At 51.2% G+C, this 23,874-nt stretch overlaps 7 protein-coding genes across 7 annotated transcripts; 3 read left to right on the top strand and 4 right to left on the bottom strand.

The window, feature by feature from the left end:
• Window positions 1-438: 438 nt before the first annotated feature.
• On the bottom strand, window positions 439-2,517 carry BO66DRAFT_393159 (TPR-like protein). Its single transcript, XM_025647694.1, has 2 exons — window positions 2,465-2,517; window positions 439-2,399 (listed from the first exon to the last, which is right to left on the bottom strand). The coding sequence occupies exons 1-2, from the start codon at window positions 2,467-2,469 to the stop codon at window positions 632-634; spliced, it is 1,773 nt and encodes a 590-aa protein (XP_025502185.1). The 5' UTR covers window positions 2,470-2,517; the 3' UTR covers window positions 439-631.
• Window positions 2,518-8,905: 6,388 nt separating this feature from the next.
• On the top strand, window positions 8,906-9,775 carry BO66DRAFT_440286 (uncharacterized protein; the record flags this gene model as incomplete). Its single annotated transcript, XM_025651240.1, has 1 exon — window positions 8,906-9,775. The coding sequence occupies one exon, from the start codon at window positions 8,906-8,908 to the stop codon at window positions 9,773-9,775; it is 870 nt and encodes a 289-aa protein (XP_025502184.1).
• Window positions 9,776-10,596: 821 nt separating this feature from the next.
• BO66DRAFT_455486 (uncharacterized protein) lies at window positions 10,597-11,883 on the bottom strand (the record flags this gene model as incomplete). The annotated part of the gene is made up of 2 exons (XM_025652095.1): window positions 10,597-11,096; window positions 11,361-11,883. 2 exons carry the CDS (start codon window positions 11,881-11,883, stop codon window positions 10,597-10,599), a joined length of 1,023 nt encoding a protein of 340 aa, XP_025502183.1.
• Window positions 11,884-14,722: 2,839 nt separating this feature from the next.
• On the top strand, window positions 14,723-16,006 carry BO66DRAFT_455482 (uncharacterized protein; the record flags this gene model as incomplete). Its single annotated transcript, XM_025652094.1, has 1 exon — window positions 14,723-16,006. One exon carries the CDS (start codon window positions 14,723-14,725, stop codon window positions 16,004-16,006), a length of 1,284 nt encoding a protein of 427 aa, XP_025502182.1.
• A 1,824-nt stretch (window positions 16,007-17,830) lies between these two features.
• On the bottom strand, window positions 17,831-19,380 carry BO66DRAFT_353203 (TauD/TfdA dioxygenase family protein). Its single transcript, XM_025644803.1, has 3 exons — window positions 19,118-19,380; window positions 18,312-19,028; window positions 17,831-18,243 (listed from the first exon to the last, which is right to left on the bottom strand). The coding sequence occupies exons 1-3, from the start codon at window positions 19,335-19,337 to the stop codon at window positions 18,086-18,088; spliced, it is 1,095 nt and encodes a 364-aa protein (XP_025502181.1). The 5' UTR covers window positions 19,338-19,380; the 3' UTR covers window positions 17,831-18,085.
• Window positions 19,381-21,030: 1,650 nt separating this feature from the next.
• Window positions 21,031-22,000, bottom strand: BO66DRAFT_393157 (uncharacterized protein). The gene is made up of 3 exons (XM_025647693.1): window positions 21,927-22,000; window positions 21,670-21,744; window positions 21,031-21,561 (listed from the first exon to the last, which is right to left on the bottom strand). Exons 1-3 carry the CDS (start codon window positions 21,933-21,935, stop codon window positions 21,424-21,426), a joined length of 222 nt encoding a protein of 73 aa, XP_025502180.1. The 5' UTR covers window positions 21,936-22,000; the 3' UTR covers window positions 21,031-21,423.
• A 976-nt stretch (window positions 22,001-22,976) lies between these two features.
• On the top strand, window positions 22,977-23,624 carry BO66DRAFT_472799 (uncharacterized protein; the record flags this gene model as incomplete). The annotated part of the gene is made up of 3 exons (XM_025652993.1): window positions 22,977-23,225; window positions 23,283-23,356; window positions 23,496-23,624. The coding sequence occupies exons 1-3, from the start codon at window positions 23,030-23,032 to the stop codon at window positions 23,622-23,624; spliced, it is 399 nt and encodes a 132-aa protein (XP_025502179.1). The 5' UTR covers window positions 22,977-23,029.
• Window positions 23,625-23,874: the final 250 nt, after the last annotated feature.

Raw genomic sequence — 23,874 nt, 5'->3', positions numbered from 1 at the left:
CATGCAGTGTGAGATGTTATGCGCCCGAGAACGAGAGTAGATTCCGTGTGAGGAATGAGAGAGGCGAGATTAGACCAGAGTGCGATGATGGCGTCAGAGGGAATATATGCCGTCGTAGGTAGGAAGCCAGTCGGCTAGCAAAGCAAGGATGAACTGATCATGAGAAGATGCCGGAAGATGATGGTTGGGATCCGGCCAATTATTTGGTGAATGAGATGTTGATGGGAGTAGAGGGAGAATGAGGTTGATGTTCAGACCAAGGCAACCGCCCACCGGCTCTGCCTCTAGTATCACTAGCACCACAACCACTGGCACTACCACCACCACCACCACCAGTACTCACTCACACTCACACCACAGCACCACCCACCTCAACCCCATACCACATTATCCTCCTGACTCTTGGTATTTACTCGCTGGAAGAAGCAGGTTCTACCCCGAACATCTTCTCTCATGCAGACAATGGGTTTCAAGTCCCGCCCCAGGCGAGTGGCGACGTTCCACATGGAATCGGTCCGTATGGGATGTCCCAATGTCATACGTGAGAGCTTTTCATTTACTGTACGTACTGATTGTCTAGCGGCCAGAATCGACTTCCATCCATCGCTTGGATGCCAATCTCTTTTAGTCCTCAGCACTCACACTCACAGCACTTCCCTGCTTCCACCGCGCTTAGCCGACAATAGCACGAGGTCACAATGGGCACATCGGCCGCCGCCATCGCCAGATCCCGGGCCGGCTCGATCAGCCGCGCCTCAGCCAGCTTCTTCTGCCTCACCAGACACTCATGCAACCCATGCAATCCCCAGACATTATTGAGCCGGCCCTTCCGCCGCGGAAACCCCTCCGCCATACCCAGGTCCTCCCGAAACACCCTCTCCGCTTCAGCCACCCGCCCCTGCTCGAGCAACAACCCCCCCAGCGCATGTCTGACCGGCTGCATCCACGGCGGCGGATCCCCGTAGGGCAGACCATCCTCCAGCTCGGCCGCGCTCGCCAACGTCTCAAACGCCTGATCCACCTCACCCCGGCGATACTCCAGCTCGCCCTGCAACATCTGCGCGCCCACAGCCAACACATCGACCTGCTTGCTCGGCAGACTCGCGATGCGGGTAGTCGGGACCTTCTCCCTGGCCTCATCGAACCGCCGCTGCATCGCCTCCGCCTCCTCCACCCTCCCCAACGCACTCAACGCGATTCCCTTGGCATACAGCACCGTCGCATACGTCGAGCAGTACAGCTCGCGATCGCGCGGCTCCTGCAGGCCAAGAATATCCTCCCACCGGCCGAACCGCACCAGCACATGCGCGCGGTTCCCCAGGAACGACTCCACCCAGTCCGCGACGGGGGGACTTTTGATTTGCAGTGTCTCCTCGGTCACCAGCCCCTCCAACTGCTGTACGGCCTCCATACTCACAGCGAACTGCCCCGCGATGAGCGCAGAGTACAGCTTCGCGCAGATGTTATGCACGCGGTACGCGACGTACAGCGCGCCGCCGACGCCCGCGCCCGTGCGCCCCTCCGCCACGCACCCGGCCACATACGTCTCGTCCGCGCGGATCGCGTCCGAGTTCGACTCCACCGAGCGCCGGTAGTCGCCGACCGCCATGTCGATGTGTGTCGGCATGTGCAGGAGATGGGCGGCGTCGGGCGCCGCGCGCCGCAGCCGGTCCGCGGCCGGCAGCGCGATCTCCGGGTACGGCGACATCTCCATCAGGTGGATGTACAGGTGGCACAGGGTCGGGTTGTGTTGGGCTTTGGGGCCGGTGGCGAACGCGGACTCGATCAGCTGGCGCGCCTCCACCGTGTGGCGCCCGCTGGGCTCCCCCGTCGTCAGGTTCCACAGCCCGCGCGGCGAGATGCACATCAGCGCTTCGATCAGCAGGGCCGTGATGTCGATGTCGTCTGGGTGTTCTTTGTAGGCGGTGCGCATGGCGTCCGCGTAGGCTTGGTTCAGGCGGGCGAAGTCGATGGGGAAGTTGCTGTCCGTGTCGGAGGGGCCGGTGGATGCGGACCAGCGCGGGAAGCGGGGGAAGAGAGCGGTGATGAGGGCTTTTTCGGCCGCGGTGGTCTTGGTGGAGGGGTCGTTGGCGAGTTCCAGGGCGTGGGTGAGGGCGCCCAGGGCTTTGGCTATGCTCACTGCCAGATCGGCGCGGTCGAAGAAGGCCCACGCTTTGTTGTAGTTGGGGCCCAGACTGTAGGCGATGCCCCAGTGGGCCATGGCGCATTTGGGGTCATGTTTGGTGGCGGTCTCGAAGCAGCGCAGGGCTTCTTCGTGGTTGAAGCTGTAGGCCCATTGCCAGCCGCGGGTGAACCAGGTTTGGGCCGCGGGGGAGGTGGTGGTGACTGTGCGGGAGTAGGTGCCTAGATTGTAGTAGACATCGTCGGGTGGGGGAGGCCTAGAGATGTTAGGTCGACAGGACGGTCATAGAGACCGACAGAAGAGAAGAAAGGAAAGACTCACGCCATCATGACGGTTGTTCGCAAGATGGAGATGGGAGACGTGGTGTGAGAAGAAGAGTTGTGTTGTGGAAGAGGGTCGGCAAGATAAGCTGGGCTGAACTTATAAGGCGGGAGCGGGGTAAGCAAACGGAAGCAAGCGGAGGCATCCATGATCCATTGCCCTCCTCCCGAGTCGCCGAGCTGCGGGGCTGCTTTTGGAAATGTAGATCCCGCCACTATTGCACCGATGCATCGCAAGGGATCTGTGCACTGCATCCCTCCATTGGTGGCTCAAGAAAATCGGCGATTACAGGGGATGACTGCATATTTATTACACAACAGTACTCCGTATTTGGTATACTTGGGCATGCTGTATAATTGTCTACCGACTCTCTAGGTTGTTGCAATTCATCGACAATTGGAGCCATCCGGCGCTATGATTATGCTATTGAGGGCACCAATTGCGCAATGCCGCACTAATTTGGTGAATCCAGAATAGCATAGTCTAAGTGCAGCTGGAGCAAGGTTTTCTGCGATGTCTAGAGAGCAATGGACATATATGCTTGTAAGTCCAGACTAGATATAACACTGCGATGGTCGGGAGGGACTGTGATGCGGAACCATTTCAACCATCGGCGTCATTTAGGGCCGGGGCAGATTAGCATTGCTGGCCAGCATAAAAGATACCAAACATACACTACCGAGCACATTAAAACAAACCATATTATTTGATTTTAGAAGGAATCAACTTTACTGGGATGTATTGTCTCAGTTAATAAGAAACAACATGATAAATCTAAGTTGGTAAAGATCTATTTTACACAGGGACCATTCCATTCACACACGACAATAATCAAATTGAATACTAGCATAGGGTGAATCGCTTGCTGTTGATGAATATGAGAGTGACCACAAATCTGGAGTGAACCGTTTCCTCTACCAGCCCTCAAGATGTCTGGAGTCTTTCTTCATCTCAACTTCGAGTCAAACCACCTGCATTTTCTTATTAACTCCAGAGTTCAGTGCAGAGGAGAGACGCATCAGAACTGTCTGAGTAAAATATGATGTCCAAAGTCAATATAGGCATAGCACCCTTGCCAGGCTTCCTTTCTATCTACCTCCGGACCAGGCATACAGACCTAGAATCAAAGATTCCAGGCCAAAGTCCACAGCATAGGATCTTCAAGATCGCCGTCGCCGAAACCAGTGACTCCTCCCCAACGGTTGCAGGGTATCCAAGACTAGCCAGCTTGGCGTATTCGGCGTTCTGCAACTACTTGGAGCGTATTCTCTGGATTGTTGCGCCTCCCCAACGAGCGGAGAAGAGGAGCGGATCGCAACTGTCTGAATGCTCTTCAATGTCCAAGGTGACCGGGCGGATCTTTTCCTTTCCGGAGATCAAAAAACCGAACGGGTCTATGTCCGCCGTGGACATTTGCAGGGTCCTCGTTTGGATGAGCTCCCTTCGAATCCGCCGGTCAGGCGTTTCAGAGCGTTTGTTGTGCGGACAAAAAGATTATTCCCTTCCTGGGAACAGAATCCGACAGATCCGAGGCGCAAATGCTGCAACGAAGGAGCTCAGTCCCGTCGAAAATGGATCCCTCTCCGCAGTTCTCACCCGGGAGTGAGTGTGCTGTTGTAGTACGATTCTGCCAATCAGCTCAGGCGCAACGCAGCTCTTTAAATACCCTGGACCTATGGACTTGATACCAGATGACTTGGGCACGGATGAGAATTGTGTAGGTCGAGACTAAACATCAGCGAATGGAGGTCACAAATGCACGGTATAGAAGTCCCATGATGGAAATGTACGAGGTATCCACGCATTGTCTAGATTGTCTGAGGCTATGCAGATAAGCTTAGATCTAGGCTGCACAGCTTGTTGGCTCGTCGATGTCTGCTGATGGCCTCAGATCTAGATTCAAATACCGATCTGCGGGGGATCCTCCCGAGATCTCGTGCACTGGATACGAGGCCAATCATCTACCTTTCTAGCGATGCAGCTGAATAGCACCACCTCAGGGTTTGTCTACGCCTGTTGCGGTGGAAATACATGATAGAAACCGATGGCTACCTTACTATGCTTGATACCACAGTTTGGGCAGCTATACTACCGAAGTATGTGCTTTAAGTGGTTCTTCGGCCTGTAGGGGCCCTATTATCACTCAGAACCAATGTCATCTATGGTCAGTGGCCATCACGATGTACACGTAGGGTCTTCTCCCCTCGGTGTCGCCACTCCACATCCCTAGATCGCTCACGTGTTCCAGCAACCCGATTGATAAATAGTGGTTTCGAATCTCAGCATCAAGGTCAGGGTTGGCTTCTTGGTTTTCTGTTCTAGCGGAATCTGTCTCACAAAGCTATAGCCTTCATACAAGTAGTGCTTTGATTTGTGCTTGACTGATCGACTGAAATAGCTAGAGTGATCCTTGCTGCTGAAGATATCAGTTGTGTCTAGCCAGTTAGGAATCGGACTGAGTAAAAACGATTGCAATGAGTTAATTTCGGCTGGACTAGGGTGAAAGAGGCTTTCGATTAAGGGGGTGGAGAGTATCGGCATAGCTGAGTAATCCGGCCACGTGATGCAACGCGTAACCAAGTTGCTTCCCATATTAATACATTAGTTCCAACCACTAATAGAATTAAGAACATGTTCCAAATACCTTACCTCTGAGACCTTAATATCGCTGACAGGTTATGAGCCCGGAGCCTCTTTAAGATTCTGGGATATGTTATTTATTTTTTTATTTATTAAATTTAATACTTTTTATGCTTATCAAGTTCTTTTATTAATAAAACACACCACTGCTAAGATGCCCGAGATTACTAAGTTTTTATATATTCTTACCGGCTCGCAGAACTAGCACCTCTAGAGTCTCCGCATCAAAGCCCAACTCTGTGTTTATTCAGCCTAGGATATTCTTACTAAGACCGTTGATAAAGATAATAAAAAAACAGCAGAGAAAACCAAAAAAAGTAAGAAATTACAATTAGTTTAATTTTAAACTTGCTGTTTAACTCGATTTTTAAATTCTTATCTTATTATACCGATATTAAAGCCCTTTGATAGTTTCTTAAAAAGAAATATGATGATTCTAATAAGATATAGTCTTTTTAAAATCTTTAAACTATAATAAAAACTTTTTTAAGTAATTATATTAATATTAAGAATTACATCGCTAAAGTTAAAAATAATATTCGCTTAATTAAGTTTTGTTTATTCTCTGAGAAGAAACAGTTTTCGGAATAGTTTTTATATAATCTTTTACTTGCAAATCTTGATAATCTATACTAGGAAGTTTTTGTTACTATTTATCTCAACGAGTTTAAAAAATTAAGTTTCAAAGATCTCGCCGCCCAGATAATTAAATACGAAAAACAGATGCAATATTAAGATTCTCTGTTAAATATTGTTAGGGCTAAGAAGAACAAGCAATTAGCTAAGGCTTTACGTAAAAGATATAAGGCTTGGATCTGTGACTACTGTAGAAAAAACGGTTATAAGAAGAAGGCCTGTTAGCAGCTAAACCTGGAGTTAAAAGCAGAGAGATTTAAGAATCCTGTTAATACTAAGCGTACTAAATATATTAATATTGTCTTTAGAGAAGTAATACATACTTTCTTTTAATATTATTTAGTATTAGAATTGCTATACAAGTTTTTATAAGAACCGGATTGCCGCAAGATTGCGAGAAATTACCGCCTAGGGCCTATAGGTAAGAACTAATTACTACTAAAAATAAGAAGAACCACTATAAGCGAGAGATTGCCACCAAGAAGAGGATAAGAAATACTATATATTTTAGTTAATCTTTATTTTATATAGCCGCTTTGGCTTTACATACGGCGCGGATTAAGAGGGTATATCGGTATAGCTGAGTAATCCGGCTATATAATACAACACGTAACTAAGTTGCTTCCTATATTGATATGTTAGTTCCAACCACCAACAGAATTGAGAACACGTTCCAAACACCTCACCTCTGAGACCTCAATATCGCTGACAGAGAGTGAGGCCGGACATTCCGGCATGGTTCAGGCGATACGCTAGTCTCGATGGCATTGCTCTAGCAGGATTAGGGGGCAGCGTTGCTGGTAACCTCATGTAGTACAGTCATCGTGGTCATAGTCCACGATATTATCCAGATGCCAGCATAGGGATGATAGCGTGAGATCGTGAGAGGGGCTCCCCGGGAACAAAGGCAGACGTGGGGTGTCTTACGTTACCCAGCCGAGGAACCCTGTATAATATTTCTAGTTGGGTTTGCAATTCTACTAGTATCTAGAAGCTTGAATTTTTTCTTCCATATAGTAACAAGGTGCTCACGGGTCCCGTGTTTGTTCAACATTCTAGTGTTATGGTAATGGTGAATTGACTAGACTGAGACTAGTCGGCTATGGAACATGGATGGTATTCGCAATGGTCAAGAAAATATTCTCAGATGAGCCTCTTCGTAGGCATCGCTGCGTGTGTTGTTGTGTGAGGCATCTCCGTCTCTGCCCCATCCTAGTTCTGCGCCGCAAATACTGCTCGAGCAAGCCCCAGACGCCATTTTTGGCCGCTGCTCAGGGCAATGCCATTAGACCCTATTACCGAGTGATCCTCATCTGGCAGGTTGTTGATATGTTGATATAAGAAATTCCCTCGCGCCGCAAAAAGTCACAGTTTCTGACGAACCAAATAGTACCCCAAGGAAGATGATGCCACGAACGAGGCAATCAAAGGGTTGAGTTCTAAACAGTAAGATAATCGACTGGAGAAACGCGTCACAAGGAGATCACCCGAATTGAAGTCGCAAAAGAAACAAGAGAATTCCTCCGCCGTAGGCGATACTGATTTGAGACAAGAGAGGCTCGCTATTGAAATCAACAACGGAGTTATGCTACAAGGTTGGACAGCTATCTTTTAACAACTGCAACAGAAATCATGCCTCCTCGATTTTGCTAGCTGCAGACAGTAGTCTAAGACTGACATGGTCTATCAATACAAGAATGATATACTCCCTATCCAAAAACATGTACGTGGAAAACAAGAAATAAAAAGAGCCCGGGATACAACCTGTCGACTGTGTTATCAACTCGGCTCGGGTAGGAGATGTTGTCATTGAACTCCATGCGTTTGCGTCTCCACTAGAAGTCTGAAAGGCATAGCTAAACATTCCCACTCAACGCTAGAACAAATACTGTGGGTTTTCTGCCTGCAGCATGGAGCACTTCCCGATTGAACCGGCCCAAATATCAAACTCTTACAACTGATGACGAGAATTCCATGGGAACCGCAAACACCACCCAACTACTGGGCCAGAGCGCAGTCGAGTGATATGCCTCTCTCCTTGACAAGTGCTACAGCAGCCCGGACCAGCAGTAGATGCAATAACAGTGGGGATCGGGGTTGAACGTACCTGCAATGCTTGGCTCTGGTTGGCTGCACAACAGGCAGACTGAAGGCAGCGGTCGAAACTCTGCTCGCAGGTCTCGTTACTGGGGTAATCAACGCCTTGGTGATGTTAGTCATGATAGCAGTGAACACTCTCAGGACACTTGAAAGGTGCAGCAAGGGACAGAGGTGAATTTACACAAGGTACCCACCCCTGCGCCAACGGGCGCGCCGTTCCCGTAAGTGTCGAGAAGGCCGGGGATCGGCGAGGAGAGATTGTCGGCAGCATAGACGTTTCGACAGCAGCGTAGGGTTCCGGGGCAAGACTGGGCCGCGGCCATTAGTCGCGTGTAATTAAGAGAGAATAGAGGGACTAGAAGGATGGGCCGCATGCTAGCAGTGTTACCAAGGGTGAGGAGGATCAATTGAGAAGAGTAATATTCAAAGATATATGCAATGGGGAGACAGACCCCTTGCCAGAAATGTGCTGATCCTCTTCGATTAAGTGCTACGTACTGAGGTTGTCGGCCTGTCAGTGATATCACCTCACCCTGCTGTCATATGATAGAATTGATGCGATTTTGAGGGTATGTCTTCGGACGGTGATCCGCAGTAGTCTATGCCGTAATCCCTGAGATCGAACTCTATTCTCTGACTCTGATGGCATGAGATGATGCGGGCGTATGCTTCCAGTGCTCCAGTACTGACTACCACGGGTCATGAACAAAGGTCATAGCTGTTTACGGAGGGAGGGGGACAGACATGGCCCACCTTGTTCTATTCATCACTCTGGAGCTGGGATACCCACTGGGTCTGGCCCGGACTGCTTTCAGGACATGTCATCTTGAGATGCAGTCAATCTAAACCGCAATTCCGTGCAGGCTAGATTACGACATGAGTCCAGAATTTCAGTCGTGACGTGCACGATCTTTCCTATCCCTATCTCATTGGGGAAATTGCAAATACTTAACCAACGCTGTCTCCAGCTCCACGATGAGTGCTCCCTTATCTAAAGTAAACATTATCGTTTCTCACTTAGAGCCAACAGCCATCGTGCCATTCTTTTATCCCCTACAGTCCAAGATGGTCTTTTCGCATTACATCGCCGCCAGCCCTTACAGTGCTGGTGGCAATGTCCCGTACTGGGTGTGGTTGTTCATCTCGGCCGATCGCAACACCGCCGACAACTGCTTCCGGATCCTGCAGGAAAACCTAGGCCGGACGCTGAAGGTCCCCAGCGGACCGACCTATGGTGATCGACGCTTTACACCGCAGGCCATCACGCGTGCGTCACCGCGGTTCTGGACGGTGCAGATCGGCGAGAACAACCTCGAGGCCTTCAGTGGACTGGGGGCGGCGGTGGCGCTCACCTCCGACACCGGCGAGACTGATTCCGTGTTCCACCCCATCAAGGGCAAGATGCTCTGCTACTGGATGGGGGCCTACAGCTCCGGCATGTCGCGCGTTCTGCCGGAGCTGGGCCACGGCGACCGGGAGTTCGACACGCTGTCGGGCTACAGCTTCTTCGTGCGGCGCCGGGGCTACACCACCAGCTACTGGTACTGCGACGGCAGCATGATCTACCTGTCCGACACGAAGCGGTCGCGCTTCACCATCACCATCACCGACGCCGCGGGCACCCCCTGGACCCCTAAGGCCAAGGAGCGCGTGCCCCTCATCTACTCCGACCACGTCGCCATTTCCTGGTCCACCGCCAAGGGCAAGTCGCTGCGCGTGGGACTCGACGACCAAGACGACGGTCTGATTGTCACCGGCGGCGACCAGCAGATCTTTACCTTCCGCGACTTCAGCGGCCGGTTCTACCTGCGAGACCGCGATGTTCTGCACGAACAGTCCCATACCACCGTGCAGGGGGTCTGTTGGTCGGATCGGGTGGCCTTTGAGGACAGTTTTGAGGTCTGTTACGGTAGTCACGCAGATGAGTATCTGTGAGGGGGAATGACCTCGAGGCAAGCAAGGGGCGGGGGGATTTGGAGACTGCAATCTTCGTGTCACAGTCCTGTGTTCTTTTCGCATTCTTAAAAGCTACAAATGTGTGATGACGGTACAGGTCACGGTTTTGGGTAACCAAAAGGTTCCTTCGGTTAGGCTTTGTGAGACACTGGTGCGAAATTTGGGGAATTGCCGCTTAAGTCGCGCGAAGTTAGGGCAAGCTTGGTGTAGTAAAGCAGCGAAGAGAAATTGCCTTATATCCATGAGAGTTCCGTATCTTAAGACATTCCGTATTCCCGATTGAAGTACGGAGTAGTAGCGTGTAGTATCTGGACATTTCATTGGATGAAGCGACATTCCACAAATTTAAGAGAGCACCTGGGGTCGTCCCGAACGAGGGAAGTAAGGAGTGCGGCATATATACATATACATAACTTAGTACTGTACATTTCTCCCTTCTCCTGGGGCTGGGAGCCTGCCCCGAAATGCCCCAAATCATTCTTCTCGAGATGAATTCTGTGATTTTTTTTCTTTTTGAAGTTTCGGGAAAGCCTATATTTAACTAAGTTCGATGACAGCCGCTGTCAACCTGTCACCACTAGAAATAGCCAAGCAAGCAGATAGACAATGGGGGAAAAGAACTCAGTTAGTGTTATTTTTTTTTGTTTGTTGGACAAGAAGAGAAAGCAAAAAGAAAGTAAAAATTTAAGAGAGAACAGAAGATGAAAATAACAGTAAAACATTCCTCATTTTAGACAATCGTCCGCACCGTGACATGGTTCCGGGCATTCCGTACGACAGGCCCTAACCTGACAACACCACTACAATTCATCAGCAGCAACCTTTCCATTTCCCGGAGGCCTAACTCCCCACCCACAACTGTTGTAGTGACTCTTCGTGTCGCAAGGAACCTCAGTGAGGATCACTGGGAAACATGTCTGCGGGCTGCCGGGGAGGAAGGTAATGCCTGGAGTATCACTGGAGCAGGCCGCCCCAACCCCTCCGCCTGATCCGCCCAGACAGTAGGAGCCCAGCCCCCATTTGGTCAGGCTGAACTTACCAGCACTCTCGAAATCTGTGGTCTGAGAGATGTGCCGTCCGTTCGATGACCCGTCAACCCAGACACCTCCGTTGAAGGTGTCCCGCAGATAAAAAGCGTCGCTGGGGTTGACGGATTTATGGGAGGAACTACAGCTTTGCTCCGTACAGACCTGGAAGCGGCCCATGAGACGATGGCCGTCCGGTAGCGCGAAGGAGTATTCGCCCTTTTCTCCGAGGGACAGGTACTGCCCATTCCGACGGGAGATCAAGTAGCATTTGCCTAACCCGAGTGGGCTCCAAGGTTAGTGCGCCGCTCCCATACCTAACTTATACCATTCTACCGGAAAAGAGAAAGCCCCTACGTACGTACCTGGATCCACCCCGGACGGACACTCCACCGGAGGCTCGCAGCCCCCCTTCTCCCCTTCGACCATTCCGTCGGGACATACGCATTTTCCCGCGACGAGATGTTTGCCTTGGGGACAGGTCTGCGGCGGCTGGCAGTCCCCCTGGGGGCCCTCGATCATGCCCTCCGGACAGATACATTTGCCCGCGACGAGACGTTTGCCTTGGGGGCAGGTCTGCGGCGGCTGGCAGTCCCCCTTGGGGCCCTCGATCATGCCCTCCGGGCAGACACATTTGTTGTCGACTCGCGTCTTCCCACCCGTGCACTCCGCGCACTTGCCTGCCGTGTAGATGTTGCCGGTGGGACAGCAGCGGTAATCGCCCTGGCCGGAGGGTCCCGCCAACTCGTGGCCGTCGGCACAGCAGTCCCAGGCAGTTTGGGGGCTCCCCAGCAGGTGCGTGCCGTAGGTGCAGCAAGCAAAGTACTTTTTCGGAGGCAGGTCCAGGATGGAGGGTACCGCGTTGCTGTCTTTGCACGTTTGGGTTGTCCGGCAGGAGAGGGACGGCGGGCAGTCGGCCTCCTCGAAGGTGATGGAATGGCCCGTGATGTTGGCATTGGGCTTGATCTCGAAGACGTTCAATCCCCCATTCGCGTTGGCTTGGGGCGCAAGACCTAAAGCAGTCTGAAGGATCAGCGCCCCGGTGGCCAGGAGAAGATGCATATTCATTGTTCTTCGTGCGCCGAATGAGGAGTCCTGAGAGGGGGACAAATCAATGGACAATGATTGAGGGTTGGATTTCCAGTGGAGGTCGACGATCAGTGCTTTGGATGTGAAGCGGCCTTTGTAGCTTTCTTCTCTTTTTCTTCTTCTTTTGGCGGTAGGGTGTGTTGGCGTATCCTGGTTGGGCCCTAGGGGGGAGGGAACCGGGGTGGAGTGGGAGGCCTCTCTCCGCGTACAACAGCAGAAATAAAATGTCGTTGACGTCTTGACCTACGTCTCTTTCCCATATGCCTCCAGGTGGGGTGCGTGGCATCGGGCATCCTCGTTCGATGATAGTGGCACCTTACTGGTAGACCTAACCAACCGAAAGACTCGTAGTGGTCATCCCACCCTCACGTTTCCAGCACAAGCCATCTGTTGTCGCATTCAGCTGCCACATTTCATGCTGCATTACCCAGCGGTTACTTCGAGACCTTCCGTAAACGGCGGATCTCTTCAGCCCGGCTGTCTCGGACTCACGCAAGCACAATGGATTCCCTCAAGACTGGGCCATCTTGGGAGATTGTGGTAATTGACTGGTCGTGGTCCGGGTTGTCAGGGAGTCTTAGGCCCAGTCTCCCAGTCTATACTCGACTGAGTAGGATTTACCCCGGTAGTACCCAGTCCGACACCCCCGGAGTGATGCTGTACGGTGCCTCCCCGGCCCCAACTTGAGAACTGAGAGACTGAGGAACTGAAGGTCTACTACTCTAAACTCTTCGATACTCACTGGTGGAAGCAGCGAACGGAGGTCAAGCGCTTTGGCTGCAATCGGTAATTAAACCTGTAGTAGAAGAGAGAGGAGGCCGAAGAAAAAGACACCATTTCTTCAGAGTGCCTTCATATCAAAATATATATAGATGTATGTATTTGATGATTTCAGAGAACTCTTTTCTTGAAATAAAATCTACTTCAATACTGTGAGATCCATATACTGAAAGAAGAACTTGCAAGTGTAATACTTTGATGCTCAAGAGGACTAATTTGTTGTGGCTGCATAGCGGAATCAGAGAATTGTAAATTATCTGGCCCGGGATCTGGCCCGGGAGGGTACATCACTTTAGAAATCCAGCTTGATTCGAGGGCTTCTAGTAGCTGAACCACTCAGTTGGACCAGAATGCCCTCGTTTCACAGCACAGGATGAAATATCTTTGTGAAAGTGGATTCACCTGCTTTGTGTAGTCGATAGAGCTTCATGTCATTCTTGACGCAATAAGATAAAAGTCATGAGTACGAGTCTACTTTGTCACGCTGGATCGCCCTATCCAAGGATTTGATATTATGTCTCTGTAGCTACAGAACTGGTGCTGCTTTCACATTCGTGCCTGTCCAAGACGTGGGCAAAACCCTGTAGACCCGAAACCACTACCCAAATCATCAACAGATTGGAAGGAAGGATAAACCAGTCCAAAAAAAGCCTGTGATTATCTTTAATGAGCGATACCGACACTTGAGAATAGAGGATTTATGAAGCCAAAGACCTAGCACTCCAGGATCTTCGCGGATAGGGGAGCACGTGTCAGTTTAAAGGTGGGTCTGGCAAGCTTTGGGCGGGGGAGGTGTGCCGGTGCACATCACTTTGGTCTCGGTCCACGCGTGGTACTGCTGGGGCATATAGCTGGTGTAGGGCAGGAGGGTTGTGGTGCAAGTGTCGCAGACACTCGCGGGGCCCTTCTGGCAGTTCAGGCAGTCGTCGCCCTGGGGGTATTGGAAGGTACCCGGCGATGAGCTTGCTGGGGTGTTCGATGCAGCGCTCGGATCGCCGGAAGCTGCACCCTGTCCCTGGACAAGCACAGCCAGCGGGAGAACGAGCATGCTGAGAACGGCTTGGGTCTTCATTTTGATCTAAAGAGAGCCCCCAAGGGGGGGTGAGCTTGTGGGCAAGACACCAATTTTCGTGTCTGGGGTACGAACCTAGGGTTCCGGAATTGGACGGTGACGGTAGGATCTGTTGCAAGGTGGGAATGGAGATTGAGGTGTGGATTGTGGATTGTGGCTCTTGGTGAACTGGAACTGGAACTCGCGAGTCCATGAGGCCAAATAAATAACCTGGATTCGTTGTAGTCGGAATGAGCCGCCGCGGGCATCTATAGACGTCTTGACCTCATCGACTCCGACGACCTCATGGCAAAGAATATGGCGATCATCGTGGCGTCAGGTTTTACTTCTTGACTGACTCTACGCTTGAGAGATTCTCTTGTCTTCGTTCATGAAGGATTTCGAGCTGAGGTCTCCGACTGTGGATCACAAACTCTGTTCGAGTCCAAGATCGTGCATGGATTACGCGTAGTGTTCGGTTGGTATCAAAAGTCTCATCAGAATCACACCGTAGCAACAGTATGGGAAGAGCCAGCGGTCTAACTTCCTAGTCATGACATACACCATTCTTATCACTAGGTTAGCTGTGCCGTAGCGGCCGCCACGGAAGTCCAGGATGGTGCACTGTTTTTGGGAAAGTCCATGATGAGGATAGGCTTCTCTCAAGTGTGAGCCGGAGGTTTCCAGAACCTGACTCTGGACCCGAAATGAAGTGAAGTCATCGCTGCATCAGAGCCATCAAGGCTACACCTAGCAGATGGGGACCGAGGGGTCTAGTCTTTCTTTCGTTGCATGCTGAAGAGTCTTGACGTGAATGTCAGTTCAACTCAAGGCATCATCTATCAGCATAGCAGGAACTGTATATAGCTGTGTAGTAGATGATTGTTGTTGAAACAACACCTACTGTTCAAACTGCCCTTCGTGAAACGCGCCTAATCTAAACCTCAGTTCAATCAGCACTGGGGCACAAGAGAATCGAAGATGCGTCACTTTCCTTTCTCCAATTTGGCACTTTATGCATTCTTCGCCTGTGCGGCCAGCCAAGTTGACCCGGCTCCTTCTTCCTCCTATTCTTCCTGTGCAACTGACCCGACTCTCAAGTCATGCTGCGCTTCGGGGACCGCGAGCGGAACGGTCTGCGTTGATGGCGAGGTCTATACATATACCTGTGGCAAATGGGCGGGTCGGTATTCAATGCACGAGGGCCTGGCTGGGTCTCAATGCATGCAGGAATGCAGCCGCGACCCCCGCTGCTACTGGGCCAGCTGGGACACGACGCTTCAGAACTGTTATCTAGGCGATAAAGATGTCACCACTGGCAGCGATGACACCTATATCCTGCTGCAAAAGAGTGGCCCGGGTCAATGTAGCGGTGGCCATGACTGCAAGCACGAGATCGAGCAAGCCAAGGAGGAGTGCAGCAAGCATTGCAAGACTCAAACCGAGCAAATCAAGGAGCAGTGCACCAAAGACTGCCAGGGCCAGATCGAGCAAGCCAAGGAGCAGTGCACCAAGGATTGCAACTCCCAGATTGATCAGGCTGTGGCGCAATGCAATGCGGACAGGTCTGCCTGCACGCAGAAGCTGTCGAACTGCGAGCATGACGGCGCGACCTGCGACAGCCGGTTGAAAGATGCGTTGGCCGAGCGAGACAAGCAGACCGCCGCGCTCCAGCAGGCTCAGGCGGCCACGGACGAGTGCAACCGCAAGCTGACGCAGTGCGAGGCGGAGCCCAAGGGCGACATCACCAAGTGCAATGCAGAAAAGAAAGCCTGCGAGGATGCCAAAGCGCAGCTGCAGAAGGCACTCGACGAGGCGAGGGCTCAGATCCAGATCATCACCACTAGACGAGGCACGCGCATCAAAGATCCTTTGTCCAAGGAGAACCAGGATCTGGTCGAGGCTGTCACGAATGCGCACTTGGATGGGCTCTGCAGGGATAACAGGCTCAATGCAATGACTTTCACCACACTCAATCCCGACAAGACCTGGAATGAGTGGGAGATCCTGTGTAACTATTATTGCGAAACCAAGTCCGTCCAGGACACGCAGAAGAATTGCGACGCGGGCGACAACGTAGTCGCCCACTTGCAGCAGCAGCAGGACAAGTCAGAGTTCTATGGGTTCTGGTGGAGCACTGATGGGAGATGCCTTCCCTTGTTCGCCAGCGCCGATTACGCCTGGCCGGAGTGCTGGCGAAACAGCGAGGCTCGAGTGTCAAGCCCCCGCTACCACCTGGTACGGAGGATCAAGGCCTTTTACTGAATACTGTGGCTGTAAGAGCTGAAGGTGAATCTTGTGTCAGTTATGTAGTTCAATGTCAACTTGACTTCGATCAATTTTCCACTTTAAGAAGAGATAGATAGTAAGACGCAAGTCGAACTATCAGAAAGGGTAATGGATCCAAACATCAGAAGATTGCAAGAAATATTGCAACAGAAACGGTCAACAAGGAGCCTGACTCAATGGCAGACTGGACGATCATTTCGAAGAGCTTAGATTTGTAGGTGATGCTTTGGAGCCTTGGGGAGAAGTGGGCGGCAACCATATTATATAGACAATTGAGGCCATCAGGCAGCTCCATGTTGACTCAGACATACTAAGCAGGGTGCAAGTATCACGCGATAACACACAAGCTCGCATGAGGGTGCCTGGACCCGAAGTCATCCAATATACGTTCGGCCATACAATTCCTCAGGCGTCAATATACCGAGCCCGTCCCAGCAAAAAACACTCAATTATTCAGTTAATCAACAAGAGAATTCGATAAGCACTACATTTCTTACAGGCATAATACCAAGACATCGGATTCTATCTCTTTACTTAGTGAATCAGCCCAACAAGCGTCCCATTCCTCGAGCAAAGCGCAAGGCCCGGACTTCCCTCCCAAGGCCCAGAATTCCGACTCTCCAGCCCCTGGCATTCTTAGAATATGCGAATAAAGCACAGCTCGCTTCAGTCAAAGCATACCGCTAATCAAAACAGATACACGGGCGGCTATTAAGCAATAGATAGCCCCAGCGCAGCTGCCACTGCAATATGCCATTCTCCCAGCACTTGGGACGGAATTTATTAGTATCTCGGCTGTACAAATCGACTCGACAATAAATAGCATAGACACTGTACACGACTAGAGTTCCCTTAAGGACAAAGACGGGAGAAAATCCGTCTTCATCGCCGCCTAAAGGTAGGGTAGTGTCTTTACAAGCTTCGCGCTGGTTACGGGGGATAACAGGGTAAAGATAGAGGGCTAGGATTCTGGGTTAGTACAAAGACTAATTTGTAAAGAACGACAGGTATCTGATAGGGGCTTGTACATATACTCCTTGATACATCACTCCAAATACTTAAGTAAATTAAGCTGCTTGTAGATTGGAGACGGAATCTGCAAGGACTTCCCATTACAGCTTTTAAAAAATTCTTGACTGATGTAAATTTAGCTTTGAAAAAATTCTATAAAAGCTTCTTCTTTTTTATGTTAAAAAAAAAGAGATCTTCAATTCTAGATAAACTATAAAAGGTTTAATATAATTATAATTAAAATTAATCTTTTTGAGTTTTGAACTTGGAAATTTTATATAGCATTACAATGGTCTAATATTTTCTAAATATTTAAAATATTTATCACTAAATTTAAATTAAGATTGATCCGACTCGTTCTTCGCATGCTCCTTCGAACACCCTCACCAGAATATCTTCGTGGTACTTGGATCTGGCTCTCGGTATCATTGTCAATCGAGCCTGTCCAGTGCACATTTAGGATGAGTCTTGCATCCGATACATCGAGCATTCAGTAGGCTGGAACTCGACAGCAGGCTGAAACTTGTTATAGGTTCCCCCAAGTCGGAAGAGAGACTATTCAGCAAGAGAAGAAGTCGACGCGCGTGAAGGGTATATATAGAACCGGGTCACGATGGGGATACCCCATTTTGCTGATTTTTCTTTTGTCTTTTTTCCTTTTTGTTTTTTCGAGTTTCAGAAACAATCGAACAGGGTGAAGCAAAAACATACAACGAATGCTCCTCGCCCGGCCTTTCCCATCTCATCAAAAGTTAGTTTCCCGGTGTATATATGAGGTCAACGATTGTCCGGATAACGTAGCAGATAGTAAGGTTATTGTAGGACCGCAACTGGTCATGACCTGGCTCAGTTGCAATATCTAAAATCTGTCACTCATCTAGAGACGTCATAGCAGTGAAAGAGGCCTCTACACTCGATACAGAACAGATAAGAAGCTGTTCGAGGGCTTGATGTCAGTAGCCACGAGATTCCGGCACCAAGCATGACCCAACCTATTTCCGAGGACTCCGTCCGAAGACAACCTGCACAAACCCACCACCGCCATCACGCCGCCTCCTCCGCCAACGCCTCCGTCCTCGACCGACTCTTCGGATCCAAATACGGCGCCTCGCCAATCCCCACGGCACGATGCCCGAACCGCTCCCCGAGGCCCTCATAATCAAACGTCGCCGTATGGAACGCACTCCGATTATCCCAGATCGCTGCCGACACGTTAGCCCTACCGCGCTACCCCAAACCACCCTACCCGAAGCAAAAGCCCCAAACTCACCAATATCATTCGCATTCCTCCACTTCAACCGCACCTGCAAATCATGATTCTCAGCGACGACCCGCCTAAACTTGCCCAACACCTCCTCCGACTCCTCCCCGGTCAACTCATTAATCACCTTGGGAAACGGCCCAATCGCAAAGACGCTCTTCCACCCGGTCACCGGATTCGTCCGGACGACCGGATGCACAGCCGTCAGCTCCCTGCCCACATTCAACGGACTGCCGCGCGCCTCCGTGTAGATGCGCACCTCCTCCGGATTCCGCTCCGCGGCTTGCAGGAACCCGTCCCCGGAGAACGTCGCCGTCAGCCCCTCCAGGAACGCGCGGTACTTGGGCGAGAGCCGGTCGTAGATCTCGTAGCCGGAGGCCCAGAGGGTGTCGCCGCCGGTGCGGGGCAGCTGCGTCAGCCGCAGGGAGGTGTAGTCGGCCGGGGCGGCTTCGAACTGGATGTCCGAGTGCCACTGGGCGGAGTCGTATTTGCGGCGGTTGAGCGCGTGGCTGGGGCCGAAGAGCTTCTTGCGCGCCAGCGAGCTGATCGTGCTGATCTCGGCGTCGCCCACGCCGAACTCGTTCGTGTTGTTGAGCACCGGGTGGATGTGCAGGGTCGAGGTGGCGGGTTTGCCGCTTAGTTCGCCGAGGCGCTGGACCAGCTGTTTTTGGAGGGCGTCGGTGAGGTTATCCTGCGCCCGGAAGAAGACGACGCCGCGTTGGGAGACTGGGCTTGTTAGTGGGGGTTCTTTTGGGAGTAGTAAGGTGTTGCGGGAGGGATGGGGAGTTAGGGTTGTTGTGGGCTGCGCTACGTACTGGTGATGGCCAGGTCGCGGACCAATTCGTCCGCGTTTGGGGCATTCAGCAGGTCGTCGACGATGTTGACGGTCGGATACTCGCGTCCGATCACGGGAGTGGTTTCCTCATACTCGTACTTGTCCAAGGCGCCGCTGACCTTGAGGGGCTTGGGGTATTGTCTTTCCGCGTCGGGGTGCGGGTGGATGGGAATAGGCGTTTCGTTGATTCCGGGAGCCATGGTGAAGGTCCGAGCAAGGGATTGGTACGATTGATTTTGATCTGGTAGATGATGGAGGGGTGGTGACAACCGTCTTTTCCGTCTATTTGAATCACTACAAAGCCATGTCTTGCCGGGCGAGTCAGTCAACACATCCCACCTTATCCCGGACGTATCACGCAATCCGCGATGCATGTTATGCAACCACCAACCAACAATGCATCGGCATTCCGGCAATTGATGTACCCCGCATGTCGCCTTATGGCGCAATATGCCATCTTATCAAGTTGCATTCCGCAGGTCTCTTGTCCTATCGGACATGTTTTCTCTTTATGGATTGCCGAGTCCCGTCACTCGGTTCTTGGTTATCTGCCGGAGGGTGGCCGAGGGGGTACTGGGGGGTTTCCACGTCATGCTAGACAGACAATGGCCCGGTGAAACCGGGCTGGCTAGTACCTAAGACAATTCTGCATCCAATGGCGCCGTATCTATCGAATTAGACATCAATTGTCGAGACAATGGCCGACAAAACTCCCACAATAGACACGACACATACACACATCGACTTCTGCAGAGTTGGGTTCTGAAGCTGGTCGCAAATCGTACTCAGTCCGTGGGACCACCTCCTGATAAACACGGAGAGTAATTACGAGGCTTGCAGTCTCGCAGCCAGTAGTAGGCAGCATCGGACTGAACCCCATCCCAACTTCATTTCGTTGAAGCCATCCCTCGCAATATGTACGAAACCGGGTAGCTTGCTGCAGCCCAAGTAGCACAACCTCTAGCTCCAGCATGCATCCTCTCGGGGCGTATTTGACTTTCTGCATGCAGGACATGGATCAACAAGATGATGACTGATACTCGACTGCGGGGTGTGGTTTAGGCGAGCCAACGCCACGGAACGCATATAGGGTTGGAGGGACGAAGGCGGAAATCTTTGCCGAAGAATAGGGATAGTAGTGATGGTGTCTGTTTTAGTTGTCCGCAGGATGGCGCAAAGTGAAGTCGAAGACTGTTCACTGACCGGTTTACCTTGGATCTACTCTCCCAGAGCGATACCGATTCTCTTCCAGGATCCGTACTTCCTTAGGGCTGGTTGTACGCGGGAATCTTGTCTGCGACTGGGCTTCCGGAAACCACATTGATTCACAGACTTTGAAAGATGCGATGAAAGTACGAACTGGTCAATAGAGGACACTACGCAAGAAGAGCTAGGACACTGATCGACTGTGGGGAGGCTGAGGAGATGCTGCCGGTCGCATATAGACGACCCTGTTCAGCTGTCTGTTCCCGACAGAGACCCCCGGAAGTAGGGCCGACCACTGCCAGTCGGGTGTCCTATGGCGACGTACTCCGTTAGACCAAGTGTACATAAACCCAGAGAAGATCTTTTACACCAGCTGTAGACTATGTGAAGATTGATTTACGAATACCTCGACTGGCCCCAGGATGCGAGACTACATGTATAAGACACTGAGTGAGGCGATTATCGCACAGGTGATACTGAGGGCAGACGGCAAACAGTGGACGATGAAAGACGTGCTGCTTGTCGGACATTGGTCACAGAGGGTCAACAAGCCCTGTCCAGACTTGATCAGACCCATCATATACAGTGACGATCTTGGCCTACGCATCATGAACCGTGCTACCATATAGTACGAGCATGTGTAATCGGAATAAGAGTCTTCTGGACAGCACATAGAGTCCATCCGGGTAGACAATCGCTTGGACGAAGAAGGTCACCGCGATATGCTCCGCCTTCCTGCAAGAAACAATACTCGACACTATAGAGAGTGAAGTTCGTCCAATTCTAGATGAAGATCTCCTCGCTCGTCCGAGAGACGGTAACAGCCGACATGAACCACGAGTTGGTGACCGCTGCCTACAACGCCCAAACTACTGAGTCGCAGCCGTGCTCCTCCATGAAAACCAGTAGTCGCACAGAAAATCAAAAGGTATCAATTCTCCCCCATCTCCATCTCCAAGAAATATGCACTTCAAGAACAGTCGCTCAAAAACTCCCCAGCACAGATGCACGTAGTGTCCCCATCACAAGCACGAACCCCGCTGATCCCACCGATCACCCATCGCTCGTGTCTCCGAAAATCTAGGCGAAGGAAGGGAAGCACTCCTGGAGGGTCTTGTTGTGCTTGTTCTGAGCGTGCTCGGTGAGGGCGGGGGCCTTGGCCGTCTTGAGGAAGGTCGATCGGCAGATCTGGCAGATGATGTCTTTGGCGGCTTCGTTCTAGGGCAGCGTGAGTAAGTGGTCGCCCTTTTTTGCTCCTCTTGCGCTTCCTCTTGCTCTTCACCTCCCCACCAGACACGACACCAAAAGAGCAGAAGAAATACGTACGGCCTTCAACTGCGACTTGCCACCCTTGCCAGCGTCCTTGGCGTTGCGCTCGCGCTTCATCTGGGCTTTGGCTCCCTGGAGAATGAGTCGTAAGTATTTGAGAATCAGCCGACACTGCAGTCACAGTGTCTATTTGCATGTGTTGTCCGCTCGACTTGAGCAAGGTTCTCCAGCCACGTTTCCCTAAATGCGACCGAGAACCCGACTCAAGTCGTCGCATCGCATCTTGCAGAAAGAAAAGTCAGTTAGTCGCTTACGTTTCCCATGGTGATGGTTGTGGTGCTTTTGGCAACGGTGTGAAGAAAGGTGGAGGGTGAAGATATTAGGCGTTGTTGTGTGAGTAAGAATGCGTGAGATGCGGGGGAAATTTTTCTGAAAGGAGGCGAAGCGGGGAGGGGGAGTTTTTTTTCTCGCGCTTATCGTCTGCCGTCGGACATTTTGGTCTTGCTGGTTTGGGCTTAGTGTGGAAGAGAACGCTAGACTTGATGAGGATGGATCCTGGCCTGAGGCAGGAATAATGGTTCTAGAACCCGGTCGGGATAAGCCGAGGTTGTGGATTTGGGTTATCACGGGCGATTCCATGGGTGGGAGCATACCATGCGATCTAAACTATCGATTTCGATGGTTATGAGCAGGATGGAATTGTGTAGAGTATATTGTTTCTTAATCAGTGAAGCTGTCTTCTTTTACCTGCTATATACATCAGATGTTACTCGGGTGTAATGGGGCTGCCCGGTTTCTGCTTTTGTCATCTGTTGCGTACCGACTTATAAGCGGGGTATACAACATGCCAGCTCCACCCATAGTAAGTTACAGTCAGCCTACTTGCACTGTGGTCCCGAATATCAATCCTGTGTCAACTGTCAAGTGCCATGCACAAGCTCTTAGCCATATGACAGGTCACTATGAAGATGCAATAAAGACGATCACACTTGGCCCTGCATATCATTGCATGTGAGACGGCAGCCCCCTGCTACGTACATTTCCCCTCAGTTCTTTCCTTTATACTCGACTGTAGAAAAACAGTTGAGCTCACTTCATTTCTGCGATCGACTTCAACCGTTGAAGTCTGATGGGTTCGATGATTATCTGCCAGGCAACCAGAACGGCTACATCGGCTTGACCACCGACGTAGCCCTGGAAACCAGTAGATGCACCATAGACTTTTGCTGGCCGATCACGATGCCCATCATCTGACATATAACCGATCTTCAGGAGAGAGACAAACTCAATTCTCGCAAGGATTAACATAAGAACTTGTCATTCCTCGAGACCATCAACCTCAACCCAAGCCCCAAACACTCACCAACCATCTTCCAATCTCGATTCCTCCGCCACAGAAATCTGCGAACCCTCAGAAATGCATCTCACAACTTTCCTCCCCGTCCTCCTCCTCTCCTTCTCGGCGACCACTCTGGCCCAAAAATGCAACCCCAACCACAACCTCAAATGCTGCAAGGTCCGAAACTCGCTGGCCGACGGTGCGGTCACCGACGTGACGGATGGAGCGGGTGTGGCGCTCGACCCGGAGTTGCTAGGGACTGTGGGCGCTGAATGTACGCTCTCCCCTTTGCAAAACAATTCTCCACAGCATGAACCTAACAAACAAGCAGGTGACGCGATTTCAACAGCGACAGACTGTGATGTTGCGCGGGGGTATGCACTGGCGTGTTGTGCGGGGAACTCGGTATGTTCTTTCTCTTCTGTATCCCTCATAGTTAGGCTTATGCCTGCTGCGCGATTTGAACTGGATTTCCTTTCCGATTTCGGCCAGATTGGTGTTTTTGCACTTCGATGGGGCTAACGCACGTATAAATACTCACCAGGGAGACGACGCGGCTGCGTACTGTCAGAAGCCGATTCCGGGGCAGACTACTGGCAAGGCAGTGGATGAGGTTTCGGACAAGGCCTCAGACGCGGCAGGGGAGAAGGGGGTAGAAGAGAACAAGCGCTGAGTCAATGGACTTGAGAAAGTCGAACATGTTGTAAGGGGGAGGAGTGCAAGCATGTTGCGCTTTTTGAAGGGTCGGTCTTGATGCAGATCGACAATGATCGCTATCTTGCTAAGGTCAAATTCTCGGAGAATATCTCCCTTGGAGGAATGGACTAGACCATTTATAGTCCATTACAACCTCTTGTCTTGACTGAAGACTGAAATACCTATTATCAAGCCTACTGCAGCGCTCAAATTGACCCGAGAGGAGT

The sequence above is a fragment of the Aspergillus aculeatinus genome, assembly GCF_003184765.1.
Source record: "Aspergillus aculeatinus CBS 121060 unplaced genomic scaffold BO66scaffold_35, whole genome shotgun sequence".
Lineage (NCBI taxonomy): Eukaryota > Fungi > Ascomycota > Eurotiomycetes > Eurotiales > Aspergillaceae > Aspergillus > Aspergillus aculeatinus.
The sequence above is the reverse complement of the archived record's forward strand: the minus strand, read 5'-3'. Positions and strand labels throughout refer to the sequence as shown.